General features: G+C 57.4%; 1 protein-coding gene across 12 annotated transcripts in view; it reads left to right on the top strand.

The window, feature by feature from the left end:
- The first annotated feature begins 4172 nt into the window (after window positions 1-4172).
- Window positions 4173-22583, top strand: part of PHLDB1 (pleckstrin homology like domain family B member 1) — a 44742-nt gene continuing 26331 nt past the window's right edge. For 8 of the 12 annotated variants that reach the window (XM_057749656.1, XM_057749655.1, XM_057749652.1 and 5 more), the window contains exons 1-6: window positions 4173-4256; window positions 9627-9707; window positions 10368-10491; window positions 11421-11591; window positions 19065-19190; window positions 20879-22227. In XM_057749656.1, the coding sequence (XP_057605639.1) occupies window positions 9648-9707; window positions 10368-10491; window positions 11421-11591; window positions 19065-19190; window positions 20879-22227 (1830 nt within the window). In that variant the 5' untranslated portion in view covers window positions 4173-4256; window positions 9627-9647. Of the gene's footprint in view, window positions 4257-9626; window positions 9708-10367; window positions 10492-11420; window positions 11592-16328; window positions 16362-19064; window positions 19191-20878; window positions 22228-22583 lie in introns of those variants that run through there. The other 4 variants (XM_057749653.1, XM_057749647.1, XM_057749658.1 and 1 more) reach the window with 3 other exon arrangements.

Here is a 22583-nt window from a genome sequence, read left to right as displayed (position 1 = left end):
CTGCACTGGCAGGTGGATTCTTTACCACTGCGCCATCTAGGAAGTCCTGCCTTACTTTATTTTACTTGAAAAACTATTGCACGTCACCAAATTGGAAGGCAAATCTCTGGTGAATAATAAATTTCAGGAATGAGTTTTTATTTTAATGGTGACAACCAAGATTTTGAATTTTTCCCGTTAATCCTTAAGAGAAATAGCAAGTATCTTGTCTAATATTGCTGAAGTGTGGCTTGTCTCTCTGAGGCTGTAACATTAATCAAGTGAAATGAAGCACAGAAACCATGCCACACCCTCTCACTGGCAGCTGATCCCTCCCTCCAAGGCATCAAGCGGACTTTTTGTTGGCCTCTTGTGAGGGAGACTAACAAAATAATTAGATCTGACTGAACATTCTGTTTAATATAGGAGGTTTGTGATTCCTGTTCTGGGTTAATTAATTCCACATAGAGGAGGTAGGGAGGTAGGTGAGTTCCTTTTTTAAGAAAAAAAAAAAAGGTCTGTCGTTCATCTACTCATAGTATCAAACCCCAAGTCTATCAACCCATGCATCTCTACAGGAAACCTTGCCCTCCAGTTAATTTAACATTGTTCACACTGGGTAGGCTCTCAGAGATTTCCAGGGTTGATACAGAATAGCCTTTCTTAAAAGGTTATGGGACTTCCCTGGCGGTCCAGTGGTTAAGACGCTGTGCTTCCCACTGCAAGGGGGTGTGGTTGGATCCCTAGTCAGGGAACTAAGATCCCACATGCCCTGAGGCATGGCCAAAAAAAAAAAAAAAAAGTTTACATCCGCAGGGCTCATTGGAGGAAGAGAGGAGGAAAATAGAAAAAGTCCCCATCCTCAAGAAGATTGAAGTCGAACTGGAAGCAACGGCTGTACCTCCTTACAAGGCTTTCTTGCTAAGGTAGATAAGTATCGACTGCAGCTAGTGATGCTCAACATGGGCCTCAGTAAGGGTGAGGAATAGGACTTGGGTCTGGTAGGTTTTAGAGAAATCGCTCAAAAGGAAGCAAAAACTTAGAACTGACTCCCCTGTACTATGCACATCTCTCATTGCAACCATCCTCTCCCTCCAGTCCCTCTTTTTGCCCCCTTGTAAATATATTTGCAGCTGTAGAGTTTCTTTGAAACTCCTGGAAGATCCACAAGTAGGTTGGTTGCTGTGTATTGCTCCTGACCCAAGAGCAGACAGCATCTCTACAAGAGTCAGTTTCACATCTCACCCTGGGGAGTTAGTGATTGATGTGGAGGCAAGCCTTTAGGAAGTTTAGACTACTTTTCCAAACCAAACTGCTGTCCCTTCTCAAACACAAGGGTCAAGCAACCAGGCAGTTTTTAGAAGCTTGGGCCACTCCCCTACCTCTACCCCCACTGGCCAAAAAGGAACGTTTTTTTTTGCCTTGCTGTTCATAGGACAGGGGTTATGAGGTTATTTAAGGCTTAGTCCAATTCTGGAAAGTTCCTATAGGTGTAACTCCGTGATCAGGTTGACGGGCTTTTTGAAAAAGAGGTGTTAAAAATTAAAAGCAATGAGAGAAATGGAAATAGATCTTATTTCCATTCTTTTGCCTGAAAGAATGCATGTTCTTTTCAGCTCATAGGAAGATCCTGAGCCACCAAGAGTAGATAAGACCAGTCTTCTCTCCTACCCAAATTTCCCACTCAGCTTGGACATATCTTAGCTGTGGGTGGAATTGTGGATTGTGCAATTTCTAAGACAAGCTGAGACGAGAGCTTCTGCTCTTTTGCAGCTACTGAAGAAAGGTTTGAACTTTTTCCCCCAAGTTGGATGCAGTGAGGAGTTACTTGGCATCATTGCTGCCACCACACCTACACTAATGATGCCTGAGTTCAGGATCCAAAGAAGCCAGAAAGGATAGCTTCCTGGGATAGGGTGTGTATCTACAGGGGAGTGCTTGCTGTAATGAACAATAATCACCTCTTTCTGGGGCTGGAGGGTGTACAATTTGAGAGTAGGAACACAGCTGGGAAAAGTGCTGTGGCAAAGGCAAGCTGGGTGTGGAAATCCACTCCTGACATTCATAGCCAAGTGCAAAGGGCCTTAAAAATCCACTCTTCCTTCCACACCCAGCCTTTGCCCTCTCCCCCTGCTTCCACTTCGGAAAGTCTGAAGCATGCTTGGAAAGCTGTTTTCTGCTTTCTTCTCTCCTCCTCCCCCTTTCTGAGCTTCCAGCTGCTCGACCTCTTGCGTAACTGTGAGAGAGCACTGTTTTTTGATGGGCTCCAGATGTGGAGTGGGGTGGGGGTGGAGGGTGGGGATGGTAGGTCTGAAGTCCCCTGAGTGCTCTAACTGTGGGAACATAGGGCCCCGACACAGCAGGAGCGAGGACACATTGCACAGAGCCTTTATCATGGGGTCAGCTGACCACTGAGCTGGGAGGACAGAGAGCAGTTGGGTGATGTTTCAACCCCCTGCCTCAGCATCAGCGGCCTCCGTGGCAGGCTTGATTATTCCCTGAAATTCCTTCTGACCAAGATGGTAAGGAAGCGCTGGAAATGTGAAACAGAGTTATGTGAAAAGTCTCTGGGGTACCCCAATCTGAGCCTCTTCCCTCAAATGCTGGGTCTTGGCACATAAGATACAACAAGTTTGGGGCTTGTTTCTTTTCTTTCTTCTTTTTTTTTTAACAGAATAGCCTGAAAATTACTTGTGATCTGCCTCATGAAAGATGGTCAGAGTTAAAATACTTTTATGAGCCTCAAACAGTATGAAGAAAGAAAGAATAAGAGGCTTCCACCCCCAACACTGCTCCCTCACCCCCGGCCAAATCCTGGGGCTTCCTGGTACCCACAGCACATGCTGAAGCCTGATAGTTTGACCTCTGTTAGCTACAGCAGGTAGCTGCAAAGGGCGCCCCACCCCCTCCCACTTCTAGTCCGGTCAGCTCCAGCCTTCAGCTGTGGGGGGTCCCGCTGCTAATGCTGGTCCTGTCAATGAGTGACCAAAGATTCCTGCAGTTCAACCTCCTGCTGTTCCTGGGTTAGGCAGGAAGGGTACAAACTAAATCGCTGAATCAGAACGAGATTTGTCCACCCCAAAGAAGACAGATTATTTCCTGCTACCATCCCCTCACTGGAATTTATGCCAGCCTTGGGGGCTTTCTGCTTCCTCTCCTTTAGGGAGGAATTGTCTCAGGGGTCCCTCCAATGCTGGTTAAAGAGGTCCAGTCTAGCTGAGTTCAGCTCCCTAGGCAGGCCCCCAGTGCCCCCCCCCTCCCCCCAGTCTCCTGGGACAAGAGCTGGCTTTACAAGGTAAGGATCCTCTGTCAGCTTGGATTTCGGATGGGGATTGAGAAGGAGAATGACTTTCACCCAGCCTCAGTGTCCAGGCTTCTCTTAGGTTTTCAGTGCCCTCTTCTTCCTTATTAACCCCTCACTCCTACAAAGACCAAAACTTCTATAGGATGGTGTGCTCAACAGTAAATCTATGGTCTGCCTCCCAACTGTAATCCTGCAGGTTGTGGTGGGAGTGAAGCTACATGGGAGTAATGATAATCCCATTCAGTTTTCCTGTGCTTTACAGTTTGCATGGCACTTTACCATGCCTTCTTATACCTATGCTCAGAAAAATCTGTGATGCCCTATGTGCACGGTTATCAACCCCATTTACAGCTAGTCATGGTGGAGGGGCTTGGAGTAGGATGAAGAGAAGGCAACAGAGAGTAGATCTGGATACTCTCAGCAGATATTTGGGGGTGTTGAGAATATATTGTAGGGCTGTGACCACGAAGTTCACTGAGAGCTGATGGAGGATTAAGTCATCTAAAGTGAAAAAAAAAAAGAGGGGGGCGGTACAGAGAAACTGTCAAAAACAGCCTCTCAGAAGAGCCTTAAAGCCTAAGGGTGGGAGGGTGGTCTAGGAGAGTCCGAAGGGGAGGGTGAGTGGGGATAGGGGTGTGTATGTGGTGGTGCTGGTAGTGGAGAGCCCAGCTGCAGAGATGAACAAAGCGGGCGCTGTGCAGGCCGGGGGTGGTGTGGGGGGGGGGTGCTGCTATGGGAAAGGGTTGGGGGGGACCTTGGGCTCCAGTCCCGCAAGGGCGTCTCCTCTGGCTGGCCAGGCGGACGGGACGGGGGACGGGGGCGGGGACTAGCGGGGGATTGGGTAGGGAGGCGGGACCCGCTCTCTCCCCTCCTACTCAGCGGGCTCCCAGGGAAAAGCAAGAGTGTCCTTCTGAGGCTGGGGCAGCGGCGGCCGAGCTAGGCGAAGGAACCGGTGTCCTCCTCTCCCTCTGAGGTAAGAACGCTCCCTCCCACGGCGCTTGCGGGTCCTGCTCGCTGCGCGGCGGGGACCGGGTAAGAGCAAGTCCCAGGGACCTGACGAGAGCCCCCGGATCAGCTCTGGGCTGGAAAAGCCCGGAAGAAACCGGAAGGGGGGAGGGGGGCCACAGGTGAGTGCGTGGGGGCGCGAGAGGCTTTGTGAGGGGTGGGCTCCGCTGCTTTCCCGCGAGCGGCATGCCCTTGCCCTCCCGAGCCGCCGCCAGAGGGGGCCCTTGCACTCTCCCCCCCCCCCCCCCCCGGGTGGAACGCGGATCCTCGTCCCATCAAGACTGTCCTGCGGGCACCCAGACGGCTGGATGACACTCACGGGGTCTCGTCCGCCTGCTCCCCACACGTCCCCTCTCCCGCCGACAGAAGGACTGAGAGCCCTGCACCAGGAGCGGGGCGGGGCGAGGGGGTCCCCTGGGGCACCTCAGCTCGCGTCCCGGGCCGGGCCGCGCCGCCTTAGTGGACAGGAAAGGGATGCGAGATCGGGCTCGGAGGCAGTGGTGTCCCGGAGGGACTCTTGGATGTGTTCGGGAGATGGCTGGCACATCTGGGATGGGGCCTCCCCGGCACTCCCCGAGGCCCTAGGTGTCCGGGAGGCCAGAGGGGGTACCCTGGGGTCAGTGAGTCTCTGGCTGTCGCCACGCCCGCACGGTCCAGATTTGAAGCCCTTGCGGAGTTCCCCGGTGCCGGGGCTGAGCCAGGTCATCCGGGCTCCTCCGGGATGGGGAAGCGCGGGCGGGCGGGGGTGGCGGGGGGCTGGGAGGGGCAGCCGGGTTGCCGAGGCGCTCGCGGACGCTTCCGCCCAGCCGGGCGCGAGCGGAGCCTGGGCCGGGAGACCCAGCGGCCCTGCGGGGGACCCAGGGTGCCGGGGCGGGGCTGCATACTGGGCCCGTTAGCTCAGCCGTCCCGGAGGCTCCCAGAGGCTGACTCATCGGACCGGTCACACACAAACACAACCTCCCCACCACGTCAGGCATCCCACGCGCAGAGACACTCGGCGCCCCACCCGGCATCACCCACGCACCCTTCCACCGCACACGCCACGCGGACTCCCACGTCTCTCTCCGTCGTGACACGTGTGGGACCCAGCACACACGCCAAGCACCCGCAGCCCTCCCAGGAAGCTCACATTCACACCTGCGGCCCCTCGCGCTCACGCCCTTCCCGGCGCACACGCACCCCTGCTGTTCACACTCACACCCATCACGCACGCAGTCCTCACACATGCAGACTCTTCCACATGCACCCCTCCCCCCACACACAAATGCTACCCACGCGGCCCCCCTCCAGCAGCCGCCCGCGGGGAGCCGGCGGTGTCTGGGGGCCGCCCCTTTCCCCCGTAGCGCAAACAAGCGGCCCCTTCTCCCGGCCGGGCCAAAGAAAGGCCGCTTGTCCGGCGTCAGCGGCGGGCGGGGCGGCCCGGCAGGAGGCCCAACACTGCGGCCTTGTCCCACCTGGCGGCCCTGGGGAGGGCAGCGAGGGGCAGCAGGGAGCCCTCCGTGCAGAAACCCCACTCCGTCCCCCGGCCTCGGTGAGCTGCCCTTTTCCGGCACCCCACCTCCACCCCGCACACAAGTAAAATCACACCCCCAAACTACACTCGCGCCTTGTCCCGCCGCCTCCTCCAGCCCCGGCTGCCCGCCTACAGTCTCTCCCCACTCCTGGGTCCCCTGGCCTGCCCTCTGGGCCCCTCTTTTACTCCAGGGCCCCACCTCCCGCCCCTCGGTCTCCCCCTCCACGGCCCTGGGTACCTTCCACTGCTGCCCCGGTCCGTCACCCCCTTTCCTTGAGGACTCCTCTGCCCCTAGTCTCCGCCATCTCCTTCGTCCCCCAGTCCCTCGACCTTTCTGTCCCTAGTCTCCCCCCACCTCTGCGCCCCCCGGATTCTATCGTTTCCCACCTCTTCCCCTCCTCCCCATCCTCAGCCCTCAGTTCCCTCCCAGCCCTCCTTTTCCTTCATCCCTCAGTCTCCCTCTTTCACATCTACCTCCAGATCCCTTCGTCTTTCCTCCCGCCCTGTCCCTCCGCAGACCCCTCGCATTCCTTCTCTTGAAGTTCTCTCGGTCCCGGGCTTTTCCCCACGCCCTCCCCGGCCCCCGCCCGGCTCTGGCGCCCCGCCCGCTGGGCTCCCAGCCTCAGTTTCCTTCCCTTCCCGGCTCCTTCCTCTGCCGGCGGCCCTTCCTCGAGGGCGGACGTGCGCCGGGCAAGCGAAGGCGGCGGCGGGTCGAGAGGATCCCAACTCGGCCCCTCAAGCCTCGGGCCACAGCCATGCGACACCCGGAGCGAGGCCTGGGCCGGCCGCCCGGGCCACAGGTGAGGCCGGAGCGGAAGCACCCGAGCGGGGCCGCCGCGCGGACCGCTCTCGCTCCCGGGTCGGCCTCGGACCTTTCTTCTGGGGCCCAGTTTGGAGTCTGGACTTCCTCCAGTGCCTGTTGGTTCCAGAACTTTCCGGCAGCTCCCTGGGCCCCCCACCGCCCTCGTTAAGGTGCTGAGACTGCCGAAGCGGTGACTCCGGGCGCCCGATGCGGCGCAGAGAGCTGGGGACCGGGTAGGGCTGCGGATGCCCAGTGGCCTGGTTGCCCGGACGTTCGCGCTGGGCCGGGGGGCCGGAGGGGCCGCGGCGGGGTCACCTGCCAGAGCCCCGGCCTCGCCCCACAAGGGGCCTCCAGACACCCAGGTGGCTTCTGCCGCCCTGCTCCCGAGGCGGCGCTTGGGCATCTCTGCTCGCGGTGCAGGAGGGCTACCGAGAGCCGGGGCTGACCGCGGCGCTTTCCCCAGTCCCGCCTCCGCGAGAGCGGGACTCGCACCGCAGGGGCCTTTTTTTGGCAGCGGGCTGGGCGGGGTTTCCCAGAACGGCCCCGGAGGCCGGGCGGGGCGAGCCGGGTGGGTAATTACAGCCCGGGGTTGTGGGCAGCCCGGTGGGACTGGAGCAGCTCGGCCGGTGGGGGGCACCCCGGCGCAGCTCGCTTGGCCCTCCGGGCCGGGGGTGCGGTCGGAGGAGAGGGCGCCCCCCGGTGGCGGCTCTCCAGGCCGCGGCGCAGCCCCTGGGTCAGAGCACCCACCGCGCGCTGGGCCGCGTTGATCTGGTGTACCTTTCCACTTCCCCTGGATTAGGTTTCGGAGCTGGGGCCGCAGCCTCGCGCCTCCCAATCTCTACATCTTTTCTTATCTTCTCCGTCTCTCCCTACACCTCTCTCCTTATCTCTCCTTCTTTCACCTCCTTATTGCCTTCGCTCCTCTCCTCTAATCACGCTTGTTCCCATCAACCTCATTCCTTTACAGTCTTTATCTCCACTTGAAATCCTTGGTGTAAATAAAGGCGCACACCCACTGCTACCCCACAGAGTGATAGTGACAAACTTGACAGGTGAAGAAACTGAAGCCCAGAAAGGTGAAGTGACTTGTTCAAGGTCACGAAGCACATGGCGTGTCTATAGTGCTTTGCACCTCAGAGTGTCATTTGATATAATACCTGAATTGCCAATCATCTTTAAAAAAAAGAAAAAGAAAAAAACCTAATAGTTTTATTGAGGTGTGATGTTCATACCATAAAATTCACTTAATTTAAATGTACATTAAATGATTTTTAGTATATTTACAGATCTGTGCAACCATCGTCACAAAGTTTCAGAACATTTCTCTCACAGAAATCTGCCCGTTTATAATCACTCCCCATTCCATCCCTAGCCCCAGGCAAGCAGTAATCCAAGCAATCTTTCTTTTTTCTTTAAATCATTATTCCAGTTTTATAGAGAATGATCTGACACTCAGAGAGAGAAGTTAAGCAACTTGTCCAAGATCTCTCAGCTAATAAATAATAAAGTCAGGATTAGAATGTAAGCCTCTTGCATCCCAGTCTAAAGCTCTTTCCACTAAATGATACCTTTCCTTCACCATTATGTATTGTGTTGTTTTTCTTCCCCCTCTTGTATATAAACTCTCCATCTTCAACTTACGCTCTTGCCTCTCTTCCCTCAGAGAATGCTGAGGGATTTCCCTGAGTCGAAAGAAGCAATACAGCAGTCTCTGTCCCTGGAAATTCTTTCCCCTGGCCTTCTCTCCTGAAGGTGCCAGGCCAGCTTGAGCCTTGGTGTAGGTTAATGGCCTTTGCCTTCCCTCTTCCCAGGCAGACTTGGGTTGGGCCCCAGGCCCTATTCCGGCCTCTCTTCCTCCAGCTTGGGTGGAAACGGTGACGGAGGCCATGCAGTCCAGGTCCGGAAGGGTGGAAGCTGGGAGGGTAAAATTAGTAACTCTATGGCTAAGGCCTTTGGGCCCCACTGCCAGGGTCAGACACTCCTTGGAACGCTGGCTCCTGCCTCCACTTCCTCTCCAAATCCCTTGGAAGATGGCTGGAAGAGAAAGTGGAGGGGAACCCCGCCTTCCTGCATCTCACTCCCTCCCTTCCATCACACTCTTTTCAGCTCCCCCGGTGACATTTCAGTAGCAAATGGGAAGTTTCTTACCTTAGCAAGCTGGCCAAGGATGGGCAGGTAGGCACATATTAGTACACAAAAGTCCTTCCTTACAGTTCTCAGGTACCAAAACTGTGAGCCAGGGAGAAAGGGATGGGGGAGGAAGAGTTCAAGTTCTGCCTCTGGAACCTATTTTACCTCTGATTCTAAGGACCTAAGCTTCCTACAGCACCAAATCGTGTTAAGAACCCAAGAGTCCTATATTCCCAGTGTTAGTCACCACTGAGGGTTTTTATTTTTTTGCCGATCATGTTGGAATAAGATTGCTTTCTGGGGAAGAGAACCTGCAGGAACTGAGACAAAGAGATGGCAGGAATAGTTGTGTTTTTCCCGTGTGTCTCCTTCAAGAAAACATCCTTCTGAGACCCCTGGGAAAAGAGACAAAGGGAGAAGAAGAGGGAAAGGCTGTGGGAGGGAGCTTCTGCTCAGCCCTGCCACCCACCTGGGGCCTCTGTCTACCAAGCGTCCCTGGAGGGGCTTCCTTGGACTCACTTTTCCCACTAGGGTAGATTTTCCCCACCCTGCTTATGGCTCCAGATGTCTGAGGTCCTCAGCTGCCAAGGCCTGGGTCCTGGGTGTCAGAGGCAAGAGAGCACAGCACAGAGGCCCAATAGGACTGTGGGGGCTTCCTGTGCATGGCAAGGGCCAGGAGCGGTGTGGTGTGGTATCCACGCTGCGGCTGAAGATGTGGCGTCACCTTCCCCCAGGAAGTCCTGAGCTACCTCCACTTCTCTCTCAGCAGGAGCGTGCTGGGAACCATGGTGACGCTGGCCTGCCCCTGCCCTGAGAACCCTGCTACAGAGCCTACTCCTTGCCCTTTGCCGCCCTGGCCTCCCCACCTCACCGGTTTTCTGCTGTGTCTGCAGGAGCTCTGGAGCCCCAGCACCATGGACACTCTCAATAGGAACCAAGTGGGCCCTGGATGCAAGACCCCAGCTATGGTGCAGGTGAGTGGGGTCGGGGCGTGGGGCAAGGGGGCTGTTGGTGAGGATGAGTTGACTCCTCTACCTACTTGCGGTCCCAGCCCAAGGATAAGAGCGGTGCTACGTCTCTGCTCTTCCCCAGGTCCCAAGCCTATTAACGGCTAAGTCTTTAGCTGAATTAGGTTAATTGGTTCACCCAGAAAATACCCTTTGAAAGTCAGGAAGCGGTTTACAGATTGACCCTGAGCTGTATCTCTCTCCACGATCCAGGCCCTGCCCTCTCTTGTAATTTAGTTTTACAGGGGCAGGCAATGGCCAAGTGGATTGCCACGGACAAGTGTACAGGGACAAGTCTTGATCGGTCCCTTCTACAGTACCCCCTCCTCTTACCAAGCACCTCTCGACTCCCCTTGCTTTCTCCTTGTTTCTGTCCTAATAGACAAAAGGAGCAGTTAAACCAAGACTTGAGATAAATCCGGTGGGACGAGTTAGTGGCCTAGATTCAGATCTAATTACAACTTAGTGGAATACTGCTCTGTACAAGATTTTGCGCTAAGGCTTTCGACACCCTGAGCCCTTTGGAGAGGATGAGTGCTGGAGAGAGTGCTGGCATGACAGGACTGGGGTGGTAAGGTGCTGGCCAGGAGTCTCACGATGCTCATCCCTCACCTCCACTACCCACAGAAAGGACCCTTGGACCTGATCGAAACAGGCAAAGGGCTGAAAGTGCAAACGGACAAACCCCATCTGGTGAGCCTGGGCAGTGGGCGGCTCAGCACCGCCATCACACTTCTGCCTCTGGAGGAAGGTGAGTCTGGGGGACCTCCGACCTGCCACCCCTCCATCCTCACAGACGTTCCTGCCCTGGGGTCCTGGCATGTGTTGGGGCCCTCTTGCTACCTGCCGGCAGTGTTCACCTCCCCCAAATGGGAAGCCCTGCCACCCCACCCCACCAGCTTGCTTCCCTTGTCTCTGCCTCCCCAGGCTAATCTGGCTCCATGACTGGGATTAAAGCTCAGCTTAGAAATCAGGAGGAGAGCATTGACACAGGAGAGCACATGGCTCTTGGCAACCAGCGTGGCCAAGAAGAAAGGGGGCCCCCTCCAGGGCAATGCCTGGCATGGGAGAAGGTGCCGGTGGAGATGGAGGGAAGGGAGTTGGCGCAGACTTCCTAGTTAGGCCCTGGCATAGCCCCTCCGCCTTGCAGCTTCTGCCCTTTCCTCTCTTCTCTCCTGACTACACTTGTTGCCCGGGTGATACTACATTCCCCACATTCTCCAAATACCAGGCCCGGGGCTCTGCCAGGGGGAGGGGCTATGCCTGCAGAAGCCTGGGGAGAGTCCAAAAGGAAGAGAGGGGAGTGAGGGAGGGCAAGGGTTGCAGGTGGCAGAAGGGAAGGAGAGAAGAAGGAAGGAAGGAGAGTTTGAATTAAAGACCATGGAGAATGGGAAGGAGAAACAGGTCTGGGGACGGGGACTAAGGGAAGGTCTGCAGAGAAGTCCCCCTTCCCCACCCTGTCTGTGGGTCCTCTGGGCCCTCCGGGCCTTCCCATCTCTGAGTCTGAGAAGAGCTTCTACCCCTTACTGTCTTGACCAGGCTCAGGGGCCCCAAAGGGGTGGCCGGTGAGTCTCCCTGGAGTAGGAGGTGGCGATAGATTTCCAGCGTGGCCCTCCTTAACCCGTCTCTGCTTCCTCAGCCTGGACGACCCCCCTGACTCAGTTTGCCTCCTATCTTCAGGGAGGACAGTGATTGGCTCTGCGGCCAGGGACATCTCACTGCAGGGGCCAGGCTTGGCTCCAGAGCACTGTTACATCGAGAACCTGCGGGGCACCCTCACCCTCTATCCCTGTGGCAATGCCTGCACTATCGATGGGCTCCCGGTCCGGCAGCCAACCCGGCTCACTCAGGGTAAGTTCTGACAGCCCTGAACCTAGGGAGCCTCTGTTTAAAAGCGCGTGCCTGACAGGTGCAGGGGCAGCCGGCTGTGGTGGTTGCCATGGTAACTGCAGGAGTAGCCAGATTGGGGGTGGGGTGCTCAGGTGCATCTGGATCTGGCGCATTTCCAAACCTCTCTAGCATTTAGACTTTTCTCCAACCTGCTTATCTCTGGCCACCCCCACCCTGCCTCCTGCACCTTGGGGAGAGAAGAGGTTCTGCTTCCTGCTCTCAGAGGGCATGGGGAGTGGTGCAGTGGTCGCTCACAGTTGTTAGCCAAGAACAGTTGGAGGAGCAGCGAGGGGAACAATGGCATGGTTCCGTGGTGCCAAGAGGGAGTTGTTCTGAAAACCTGTGGAGGTTGGGGAGAGCAGGACACTAGGGGTGGGACAAGGGCAAAATCTGAGGACATGCTCACTGCTGTTAAAACCCTGTTCACGGTAGCTCTTGGATCATGAATATGCTTACCACCCTGTTTCCCAAAGCAACAGGCCATTCCGTTGTGTCAGGGAGCTCTAAATACTGGGCCTCCAGTTACTGTGGTGACCAGGCAGGTAAGGTAGCACTCTGATAGACCAGGTGTGTTTGCCCTGGGTATCAATGTATACAGTGAAGTGTCATATTAGGGGGATGAGAAGAGTGGATTTGGGTGGGGGATAGAGGATAGAGCTTTGGACTGAGCCTGGCTCTAAGTAGGAGGACGGATGGTCCTGGCAGCGTTTTCTGGGGACTCTTTTTTTTTTTTTAATTTTTTAATTTTTTAAATTTTTTGGGGGGTACACCAAGTTCAATCATCTGTTTTTATACACATATCCCCGTATTCCCTCCCTTCCTTGACTCCCCCCCTTTCTGGGGACTCTTACCTCTTACCAGTTGGAAGCTCCTTTGCAGTGGAAATCCCACTCACTCCACTGTTTTCCTCTCTCCTATTCATACTTCTTGAGGTCTCTCCTCTCAGGGCTGACCCAGGAGACCCAACCTTCCTGCCCTTGGCAGTGTGGGGGGACAACTGACTCCAGGGAGACAGGTCCACCAGAAGCAGCAGCGAGCAGACCCTCATCTCCTCCAGGGCTTATCTGACTCCAGATAAGAAGGGGCTCCCCCATAAATTGGGGCTTTGGCTGTAATGCCATCTGGCTCCTGACCGACCGTTCTCTTCCATCTCAAAGAGAGAGCATCTTCCCTAAGATTGGGGTACTTGGAAGTGAGACAGTAGAGCAGCAAGGAGAGGCAGGGACAGAGTTCAAAGAAGGCCGGAGAAAGAGTCCAGCCCCAAATCCCTCACTTTCACAGGCAAGAACGTTCTTCCCCTCTGTGGTGAGCAGGGTGGAGGAACCAATGCTCTGTAGGCCTCTCTTGCCTGGTCTTCCCAGGGCAGCGTTTAGCTTCCTGAGAAGAGGGAGGCCCTGGGCCAAGATGGAACTCTTAGGCATTTCCTGTGGCCCAAGTGACCCCCAACTCTTCCCCAGCCAAAAGCCCACCCTGCCAAGTATGTACCCTCCTACTCTCTCCTGACCCTAAACCCCCTTCCCTTTCGCTCCCTTCCACCCCCATAGCCGCCTTGTCTAGGCTCGCCTGTCTCAGAAGCTTGGCAGCCTGGGGAGGGGTAGGCAGAGGCACAAAGGAACGGGTGTTCTTCTCCCCAGCACTACCCCTCCCCTGGGCTCCAGGAGCTGAGGGTTTCCTTGTCTCATCTCTGGAGCAAGGCACCAAGCCCAGCCCTGCCTGGCCCCACTCCGGACATTCTTGGGAGTGCGTTTCCCTGGAAACTGGGTGGCTCGGGGGTACATGTGCTATCTCTGTGTGTCTGTGTAACTGGAGTGTGTTTACGCAGCTCCGGATATGTTTGTGACTCTGGGCTTGTGTCTCTGTGTTTGTGTCTTTCCTTTTGTTTATGGATCAGAGTTCAAGTTGAGAGGCAGGGGTGAGCTCAGGGCTGATGGTACCGAGGCATCCATGTGTGTGCTCCTGTGAGGACGTGAGAACTCACTGGCCACGTGCCTATCAGTGGGTATATGTGCAAAAGGACCATTTTCTCTGTCTTGTTCTCCCGATCCAGTCTTGGTGGGGGGGACCCCCCTCTTTGAAACACAGAGGGCTACCCTAGAAATAACAAGGAGCCTTCTCTGGCTGGGCCGGGCCTTGGACGCGTCATTCGGGGCACTGTGCCCAGCTGTAGGCAATTGGAGAGGCACACGTCATAAGGAGCAGAGTGGCAGTGACAGGCTCTTCCAGCAGGAATATGCTTGGCCAGGGGTGGGGGGAAGCAGGCAGAAGACAGAGGTCAACCTTTAGTTAGAGCTATGGACATGGGGGCCTGAAGTGAGGGAGCCAGGAAGATCCTGCTTCCAGTCCTGTCCCCGGGTATCTTGGGACATCCCACGCTGCCCTCTCTCTACAGAGCAAGAGGTAGAGCTGGGAAGAGGACCAAGGAAATGAGGAGGAATCTCAATCTGGGCCTAGGCTGCCCCGCCCTGAGACCACAGTACCAGACCACATGAAAGATCCGGGAGGGGACCAAGTAGGGAAGGACCCAGAAAGCCATGCAGCTCAGGGCCCAGGCTGTCTAGACAGAAGGTCCCCATCCTCTCCCAGCATTCGCTGCCAGCCCTTCCTCCGAGTCGCCTTCACTCCGCAGGCCCCTCATTGGTGGGCAGGGGCTTCTGTGAGGGCCAGCTGGCGGGGGGCGGGGGGGGGTCCTCCCTGGAATGCAGCTGGAGAGCCAGGACCCTGAGTTATGCAGCTGCCTCCCTCTGGGATCCGGGACACAGAGCTTCTTCCTCTTCCCCCCAGCTCTCAGTTATTCCTTCTGTAAAATGGGAGTGAAGCCTCCAACTGTCCTCTATTATAAGACTGATAAAGATCTTGACTAATAAAGCTCAAAGGAAGGAGAGAAAAAGCCAAAGCTCCTAGCTCCCTGCTTCTTTGTGCCTGCCTCCTGCCCTATTTCTCCCTGGCGGCATCCTCTGTGTCTGTCTGGGTCTGTCCAGCTGGCCGTCACAGTTTCCAGACCGATGAATCACATTTCCTGAGGAGATTTTTTTTAAAGCCTTCCCCTATTTTGCATTTGACCCTATATGGTTTTCCTTTTTCCTTCAGAAGGGGAATAAGCTGTATATGCACATGTGAGTATGTGAGCGTGTGCGTGTGCGTGTGTATGTGTGTGTGTGTGTGTGTAGTATAGCAGTGTGGGTAGGTGTTCAGCGAGGGTGGAAAAATCACTTGACTATTTCTCTAAGGAGGTTGACTTTTGACTTCAGAGTCTCTTCGGGGACTGAGTGAAAGGCTGTCTTGTGCCTGAGCGAGTGTGTAACCAAGGGAGGGGCTGCTGCCTGAGGGATCGTGTGTTTGAGAATAAATGTTTACGAGGGAATTCCCTGGCGGTCCAGTGGTTAAGACTGCACTGTCAGCGCTGAGGGCCCGGGTTCAATCCCCGGTCAGGGAGCTGAGATCCCACAAGCCGTGCGGTGCGGCCAAAAAAGAGCATAAGTGTGTGTGAGAGACAGGACATGTTTAGCTGGGGTGTCTGTGTGACTGAGCAGGTGTCGGTGTGTATTGAGAGAAAGTGTGTGGGGCTGTGTGAGCTCTGAGCATACAGAGGGCATCTGAGAGAACAGTGTGTCCCTTAAGGTTCTGGTGCCCAGAGGCCAGGTCCCTGTCACCATAGGAACTTTCTGGGGCCCAGGCTGGGAGGTGGGTATTTGCCTGGCCCAGGACCGCAGCCTGGTCCTAGGGGCTCCAGAGGCGGGTGGCACTGTTTCCAGGTGGGAAGGGTACCTCCTTGGCGTGGGAGAGCTCTTTGCTGGCCTAGCAGTACTGGTGGCTGTGGTTGGGAGGAGGTGGGTTGGCTTCTGGAGCCCCAGGGAAGTGGGCTGGCTTGGAAGAGGCAGTGCCCTGGTCCAGTGTGGGTCACGGGGTGAGGTGAACGGCTGGGAGTGTGGGGAGCAGGGGGTGGGGGGGCAGAGCCGGAGGTGTTTAGGGTGGAGACAGGGCCTGGGCTCAGTGCTGCTCCCTTGCACAGCACTGCCTTGGCCTGAACTTGGCCGACTGAGGCAGACGGAGGGCCAGAGCTGACCCAGTGACTTCGCTGGATTCCCGGCAGCTTCACTCTTCCCTCTAATACATGGAGCCGTGGAATGTCAGAGATTAACCTCTGCTGTCATCGAAGCCAACCTCCTCACCCTGTTGATAAGGAACCTGAGCCCAGAGCATGTGACTGGCCGGGCCCCTCCTAGGCCTCTGTGACTCCTAGGCTCTCAGTGAGACCCCGCTTCTCCTCACTTCTGCCTCCTGCCTCACCCACTGGCCTCTGTATCTACCTCTCACCTCTCCTTCTCTCTGTCATCTCCCTGGAACCTTTCCTCCCAGCCCCACTTGTACTCCTAACCCGGGGTCCGGAATCCCGAGCTGGCTCCCAGCTCGCATCCCCCCGTCCCGCCCCGCCCCGCCCCGCCTTCTCCATCCTGCTCCCCTCTCCTCTCCTCTCCTCCATCACTTCCTCTTCCCCTCCTCCTCTCCTTTGTCCCTCCCTCCCTGGCTCCCTTCCCCCGCCGCCGGTGGCCGGCCCGCCCCTCCCCGGGCATTGGTGGCTGCTCGCTGCCTCGCCGCTCGCCGCTCCGAGCCGGGCCGGCGGCGCGGGAGGTCGGCCCGCCCCCTCAAAGGCCCGGGGCGGGCCGGGGACCTGGAGGGCCCGAGCTAGCGGGGGCTAGCGGGGGCAAGCGGTCCGGAGGTCCGGATTCGGTGGTGAGTCCTCCGCCCCCGGCGGCCGCAGCCCCCAGCCGGGCGCGGAGCAGCTCGGGCTGGGAGGGGCGTGGAGGGGGTGGGGAGACGCGCGAGGAGGGGGATCGGGTCCCGGCCCCACTTTGGGAGCTTGAGACTGTGAGACTGGATCGTGCGTGTGAGCCCTGAACATATCTAAGTGGGGCGTCTGGGCTCGGGGCCACTCCTCAGCGGGGCAGACTTCATCTTTCCCAGCCCTGGGCAGTCCCCTCGGTGGGACCTTGGTTAGGAGGAGGGGAGCCTGTGTTATGGCTAAGAGGGGTCTCAGGTTGGAAGGAGCCAAGCCCCCTCCTCCCACCTTCCTTTCACCCCAGCCTCCTTTGGGCCAGTTCATTCTATTTGTGTGGCCAGCAGGGCAGTGACTGTTGCTCTGAGTGTGTGAGCCTGTCTGCCTATATCTATGTCTCTGTGTTTCCGAGTGTGTCTGTGTGTGAGCCAGGATGAGAGAGAGAGTGTGTGTATGTGTGTGTGTGTGTGTGTGTAGTGTTTCCCCGCCGCGTCTCTCAGAGATAGGATCCACCCTCTCCTTTGCGCGGTTTGTTTTTTTCCCTCCAGATGTGCAGCTCCTCCACCCACCTGCACACAGCTGGGCCCTGAGCCCCTTTCCAGAGCGGGGGCACAAACGCAACTTTTTCTGGCTGAGGAGGGGTTCTCGGGTTTCCTGAGTGGGCTGACCCTTGGAGGTGTGGGGCCGGAGTGGGCAGAGAGGAGGTTTCTTCCCCGAAATAGGCTGGCTAGGCTGTTGGGGTATGGGACCAGAGCTGGGGCCATGCCTGGGGCCCCTGAGTGCAAATAGAAAGTTAATTTGGGCAGGAGCTGAGCTGCAATCAGTCCCACTGCCCTCCTGCCCGCTCTATTAATACAGATCCAGCCTGCTGCCTGGCATCACCTATTTATAGCCCCAGAGGCAGCATAGCCACACCCCTTGTATGGAGGAGGGTGAGGGGCAGAGGAGGGGGCAGGGAACTCACAGCTATAGGAGCCAGGGCCAAGGGTCCCTAGGTGCCCACAGCCTCCTTGGGTGGGCCTGGCACTGATGGGCTGGAATCCACCCAGACTCCCCACCTCCTTCCCAGTCTGGACTTTGTGGTCAGGCTCTTGCTCTGCCCCGCCCCCCCCCCCCCCCCATCAACCTAGGGTTGAGTGGGTCTGTCTAGACCCTGCAAACTCATCATTAATTAGCTTGTTAAATGGCTGAAAGGAGGGGGAGGGGAATGGCAGGGTTCTTTCTGAAATAGCTGTGGTTGTAATTAGGTGGATGGTGTGGCTGGCTATTATTTATTCCGGTTATGATTACTCTGTGATCAGGTCCTCTGATTGGTGGCTTGGCAGGGAAGGCGCCCTCCTTTCCTAACCACCCATCAGCCTTTGGAATTGTTGGTGCCCGCCTGCCTGGGAGGGCCTGTGGGTGTGCCAGAGAAGTGGGTCGTTTTGTCTACTGTGTTGTCTGCTACGGGCTTCTCAGCCTGCTAGCCCCCGATCCGTGGCAATGCCCAGGGTCTCCCAACAGGCTCCTGAGCTTCTCAGCGGGGGGCCTGCCAAGGTACCCACGGGGCCTGGGATGCCCCATGCCCTTGTGGCCTGCCCGAGCTGAACTGTCTCAGCGTCCAGGAATGTAGACTTCCCTGCCAGTCTTAGCTCAGACTGGCATGAAGTTTGAGGTGCCAAGTGGCACCAGATTGGGTAGACAGGAGCCTTGGGCCAGGGGCCAAGGGTGTGGACAAATGGGAAGGGTGGGTGGTAGAGAGCACCAGGTCCCTGGCTTCTCCCAGCAGAGCATCTTGTGCAGAAGCCCTCTAGCACCTGGTGTGGCCAGGAAGAGGAGTTCTGCCAGACAGGCTTCGGTGCTGTGGGCACACCTGTCGCCGTGTGCACTCCCGCTGCCCCTGGCTACATTTTCTGGCTCCCACGTGCCCTCCTGGCTCCACGCACTCACACTTCCTGGGCAGGACTAGGCTTGTGTCTACTGCCTGGGAATGTGCTTGGCTGAGGCTGGGCCATTGGCCTAGGCTTGGCTACATTCCAGGGGAGACCCAGGAGCAGGACGATGTCAGGCCAGAGAGTGCTTTGACAGAGAGAAGGAGGGTAGCAGTCACTCCCGACGGGGTGGCAGGTGTCTTAAGGAAGCAAATCCTGGTCCCTGCGGGGTCATCTGACTGATCCATGGTGTTTCCCTGTCTCCTGTTCTCAGAGCTTTTTTGTGATCCTGGAAATTGCTGCCTCTCAAACTGACCCTTTCACCCAAGTGGCAGATAGATGGATCATGGGTACAGGTTGGGTGGGGGACACAGGGGTGTCCATGTTCTCTGGAGACTCTTCTCTGTTTACAGAGCACTGATATACACTGTCTTTTTAACTCTGCAAGGTCAGTGCTATTGTCCTCATTTTTCTCATGAGAGAACTAGACTCAGGGAGGTGAAGTGACTTTACCCAAAGATCTCACAGGTAGTGTGAAGGAAATTTAGGACTTGGACTTACAAACCAGTGCTCTTTCCACTTGGCCCTGAGCTGGGGCCTCAGGCGCAGGCGGAGTCAGGTGTGGACCACGTGGACGCTGTGGGTGCAGGTGGGGATGGCTCTTTGGAGCCTGGGGTGAGCTTGCTGGTGCTGCAGGGTGAGGGCTGCCTCAGCCCTGCCTGCCCTTCCGAGCGTTTGCTTTCTCTGCAGGCTGCATGTTGTGCCTGGGTCAGTCCACCTTCCTCCGTTTTAACCACCCAGCTGAAGCCAAGTGGATGAAGAGCATGATTCCGGCAGGGGGCCGGGCCCCAGGCACCCCCTATGGTCCCGGCCCAGGTAGGTACCCAGTTGGGGCAGGTGGCTGTTTGATGGCCCCCCACGGACAGTCCTCCTCCTTCCCTACTCCAGCCACACTTGTAGTGTCAGGTTAGGACAATACCCATGATCTGGGCTTGCTGCCACCTGCCATGGGCCACTGCTGGAGAGTGCCAGCAGTCTGGCCACTGGGAGAGATCCAAGAAGTGCTGCTTGGCTGGAACTGAGGAATCATGTGGCTGAGGGATGGGGGGGGCTCTGCCAGCCTGTGTCCCACTGCCCCGGAAGGTGCCACCTCCGTGTCTGGGACCTTGACCCTCTTATGTCACCACCAGGGAGCCTCACCCTTGAGGGTGGCCTGAGGGGGCAGAAGGAAGCATCAGGTTGAGCTGCTCTAAGCTCTGGGGTTGGGGGGGTCCCACCTGCTTGTGATCATGTCTTTGGGCCCTGCCCCACCCCCAGGCCATGCCGTGCCAGCTGATGACTCAGTGGGGCAGCTGCAGTTTATGTGTGAATTATTGATCCCCAGAGGAGAGTTGGTGATTGTCCCCGGGAACCGGCACAGCCCCCCTCGGCCCAGCTGCCTAGCGGGTGGGGTGCAGACCAGGAGGCTCGGTAGACCTGCCACCCCAGACTTTGCACAGGCATTCAGATGGCTGTGGGATGCCCGGTGTCGACGTGGTACTGGGACAGGTGGACGTGTATGTCGGGTACACCCAGGGGGGTGGCATCAGTGGCTTCAGTGGATCATCTGGGGATCTGAGGAAAGATGGGTGGCCACTGGGATCACCAGTATCCACAGCAACCCCTCTGCCTTTGGTCCCACACAGTCCCCATAATTTTGGACCCAGACTCAGTCTTGCAAAGGCTTTCCCTTCTCCTCCACCCCCTTGCCTTTTCTAGGCCCTTGGGGGCTCAGAAGCCTGGGTTCCCAGTCCGCTTTCTGGGTAGCTTTACCCTGCCCCCACCCTGGCCTTGTCATGCCACTCCTTCAGCTGTTGGGGCAGTGATTCCAGAGACTCCTGGTTGGTTGACGAGGGCTGGGGCAGGGCAAAGGCAGGATCTTGCTGGCGTAGCTTAATGGGCTAATTGGAGGCACTGAGCTGCACCTAGTTGCTGGCCAGCCTGGCTTCCAGGAACTGGCCTTCAGGGCCAGGCCCCTCCCTTGCTTCTGATTGGATAAAGTGGTGCCCTACACACCGTTTGCCCAGCCCTGGAGGCTTTGTGTGTGTGTTTTCCTGGGTCTTGGCTGCTGTGTTGGGAGGCCCTAATGTCCCTATTAGACTGGGACCCCCTGGAACTTCTGGCCCGCTCCCTAGCATGCCCCCAAGCCCTTTGCAGAATGTCTACCTGCCCTTCCTGAAGAAGAGGTCAAGGAGGTTGGGGAAACCAAGGCAGAGAGGAAATTAACCTTGGGGTGAGTAGGCAACAACTAGGCCTAGAAGTGCCTGGCACTGTTGCCAGCTCTGTCATAAGTCATAAAATGTTAGAGCCAGAAGAGCCCTCTTCCTTTACAGAAGGAAGACCAAGGGCAAGTGACTCGGGGAAGGTTGCACAGCAGGTTAGTGGCTCCTGGCTGCTTCTCCAGAGCCTTTGCAGCTCCACTTTGCTAGCAGGAGGTGGGGAGTGCTCGTTCTTGTGCATACGCAGCTCCCGAGGGCCTAGGAGGTGAAGACCAGGGCCTGAGGCCTCTCTGCATTTCCCTTCAGCAGAATCGGAAAGTCTGGTGAACGGGAACCACACCCCGCAGCCTGCAACCAGGGGACCCTCCGCCTGTGGCAGCCACAGCTCCCTGGTGAGCTCTATTGAGAAGGACCTGCAGGAAATCATGGACTCACTGGTGCTAGAGGAGCCTGGAGCTGCGGGCAAGAAGGCTGCCGCAACTTCCCCACTGTCACCAATGGCCAACGGTGGGCGCTACCTGCTGTCCCCCCCAACCAGCCCTGGTGCCATGTCCGTGGGCTCCAGCTATGAGAACACCTCTCCAGCCTTCTCTCCACTCTCCTCACCAGCCAGCAGTGGAAGCTGTGCCAGCCACTCCCCCAGTGGGCAGGAGCCAGCACCCTCCATGCCCCCCCTGGTGCCTGCCCGGTCCTCTAGCTACCATTTGGCCCTGCAGCCCCCACAGTCCCGACCCAGTGGCGCTCGCCCCTCTGAGAGCCCCCGGCTGGGCAGGAAGGGGGGTCATGAGAGGCCTCCCAGCCCTGGCCTCCGAGGTCTGCTGACAGACAGCCCTGCAGCCACTGTCTTGGCAGAGGCCCGCAGAGCCACTGAGAGCCCCCGGCCTGGTGGGCAGCTGCCCGTGGTGGCGATCAGCCTGAGTGAATACCCGGCTTCTGGTGCCCGCGGCCAACCCACCGGCATTCCTGGCAGCCCCAAGTTCCAGCCTCCAGTGCCTGCTCCCCGAAACAAGATGGGCACGCTCCAGGACCGCCCTCCCAGCCCTTTCCGGGAGCCGCCAGGCACTGAGCGGGTGTTGACCACCAGCCCCTCACGCCAGCTGGTGGGCCGAACATTTTCGGATGGGCCAGCCACCCGCACCCTGCAGCCTCCCGAGAGTCCCCGCCTAGGCCGGCGGGGCCTGGACAGTATGAGAGAACTGCCTCCCTTGAGTCCATCTCTGTCCCGAAGGGCTCTCGCCCCCATGCCTGCCAGGACCACCCCAGATCCCAAACTAACCAGGGAGGTGGCAGAGAGTCCCCGACCCCGGCGCTGGGCGGCCCATGGGGCTCCACCAGAGGACTTCTCCCTGACTCTGGGGGCACGGGGCCGTAGGACACGGAGTCCCTCGCCCACACTCGGGGAGTCCCTGGCACCCCGCAAGGGCAGCTTCAGTGGCAGGCTGAGCCCGGCTTACAGTCTGGGCTCTTTGACTGGGGCTTCACCCCGCCAGAGCCCCCGTGCCCAGAGGAAGCTCTCCAGCGGGGACTTGCGAGTGCCTGTCACTCGGGAGCGGAAAAATAGCATCACGGAGATCAGTGACAATGAAGATGACCTCCTGGAGTACCACCGGCGGCAGCGCCAAGAGCGGCTTCGGGAGCAGGAGATGGAGAGGCTGGTGAGTGGATGCCAGGGAGGCTGCTGGCATCCACGGCAGGGGCTCTGCCAGGGTGTGGGCGGGCCAGCTGGCAGGGAGGGAGGGGCCTGTGGACAGGGCCTGGGCTTCCCAAGCTTCTCCACTTTCAGGATACGCTGTAGTGACCAGTATCTCAAGGCTCTGGTGCCCTGAGGAAGAACTTTCTTTGAAGTCTCTAAGGCCTTATTTCAGATTCATGCTAACTTTGTATTTATTCTATAACACAATGTTTGTTTTCACATATACATTAAGTTTCACATTATACAATGTGAATACAATGAAGCTCTAGGAAAACACACATTTATGTTGAGGCTTTGTACCTCTCAGTTGGAGAAGCA

Source organism: Hippopotamus amphibius, chromosome 9, assembly GCF_030028045.1.
Source record: "Hippopotamus amphibius kiboko isolate mHipAmp2 chromosome 9, mHipAmp2.hap2, whole genome shotgun sequence".
Classification (NCBI taxonomy): domain Eukaryota; kingdom Metazoa; phylum Chordata; class Mammalia; order Artiodactyla; family Hippopotamidae; genus Hippopotamus; species Hippopotamus amphibius.
Note: the sequence above shows the minus strand (reverse complement) of the source record. Positions and strands in the feature narration are given on the sequence as shown.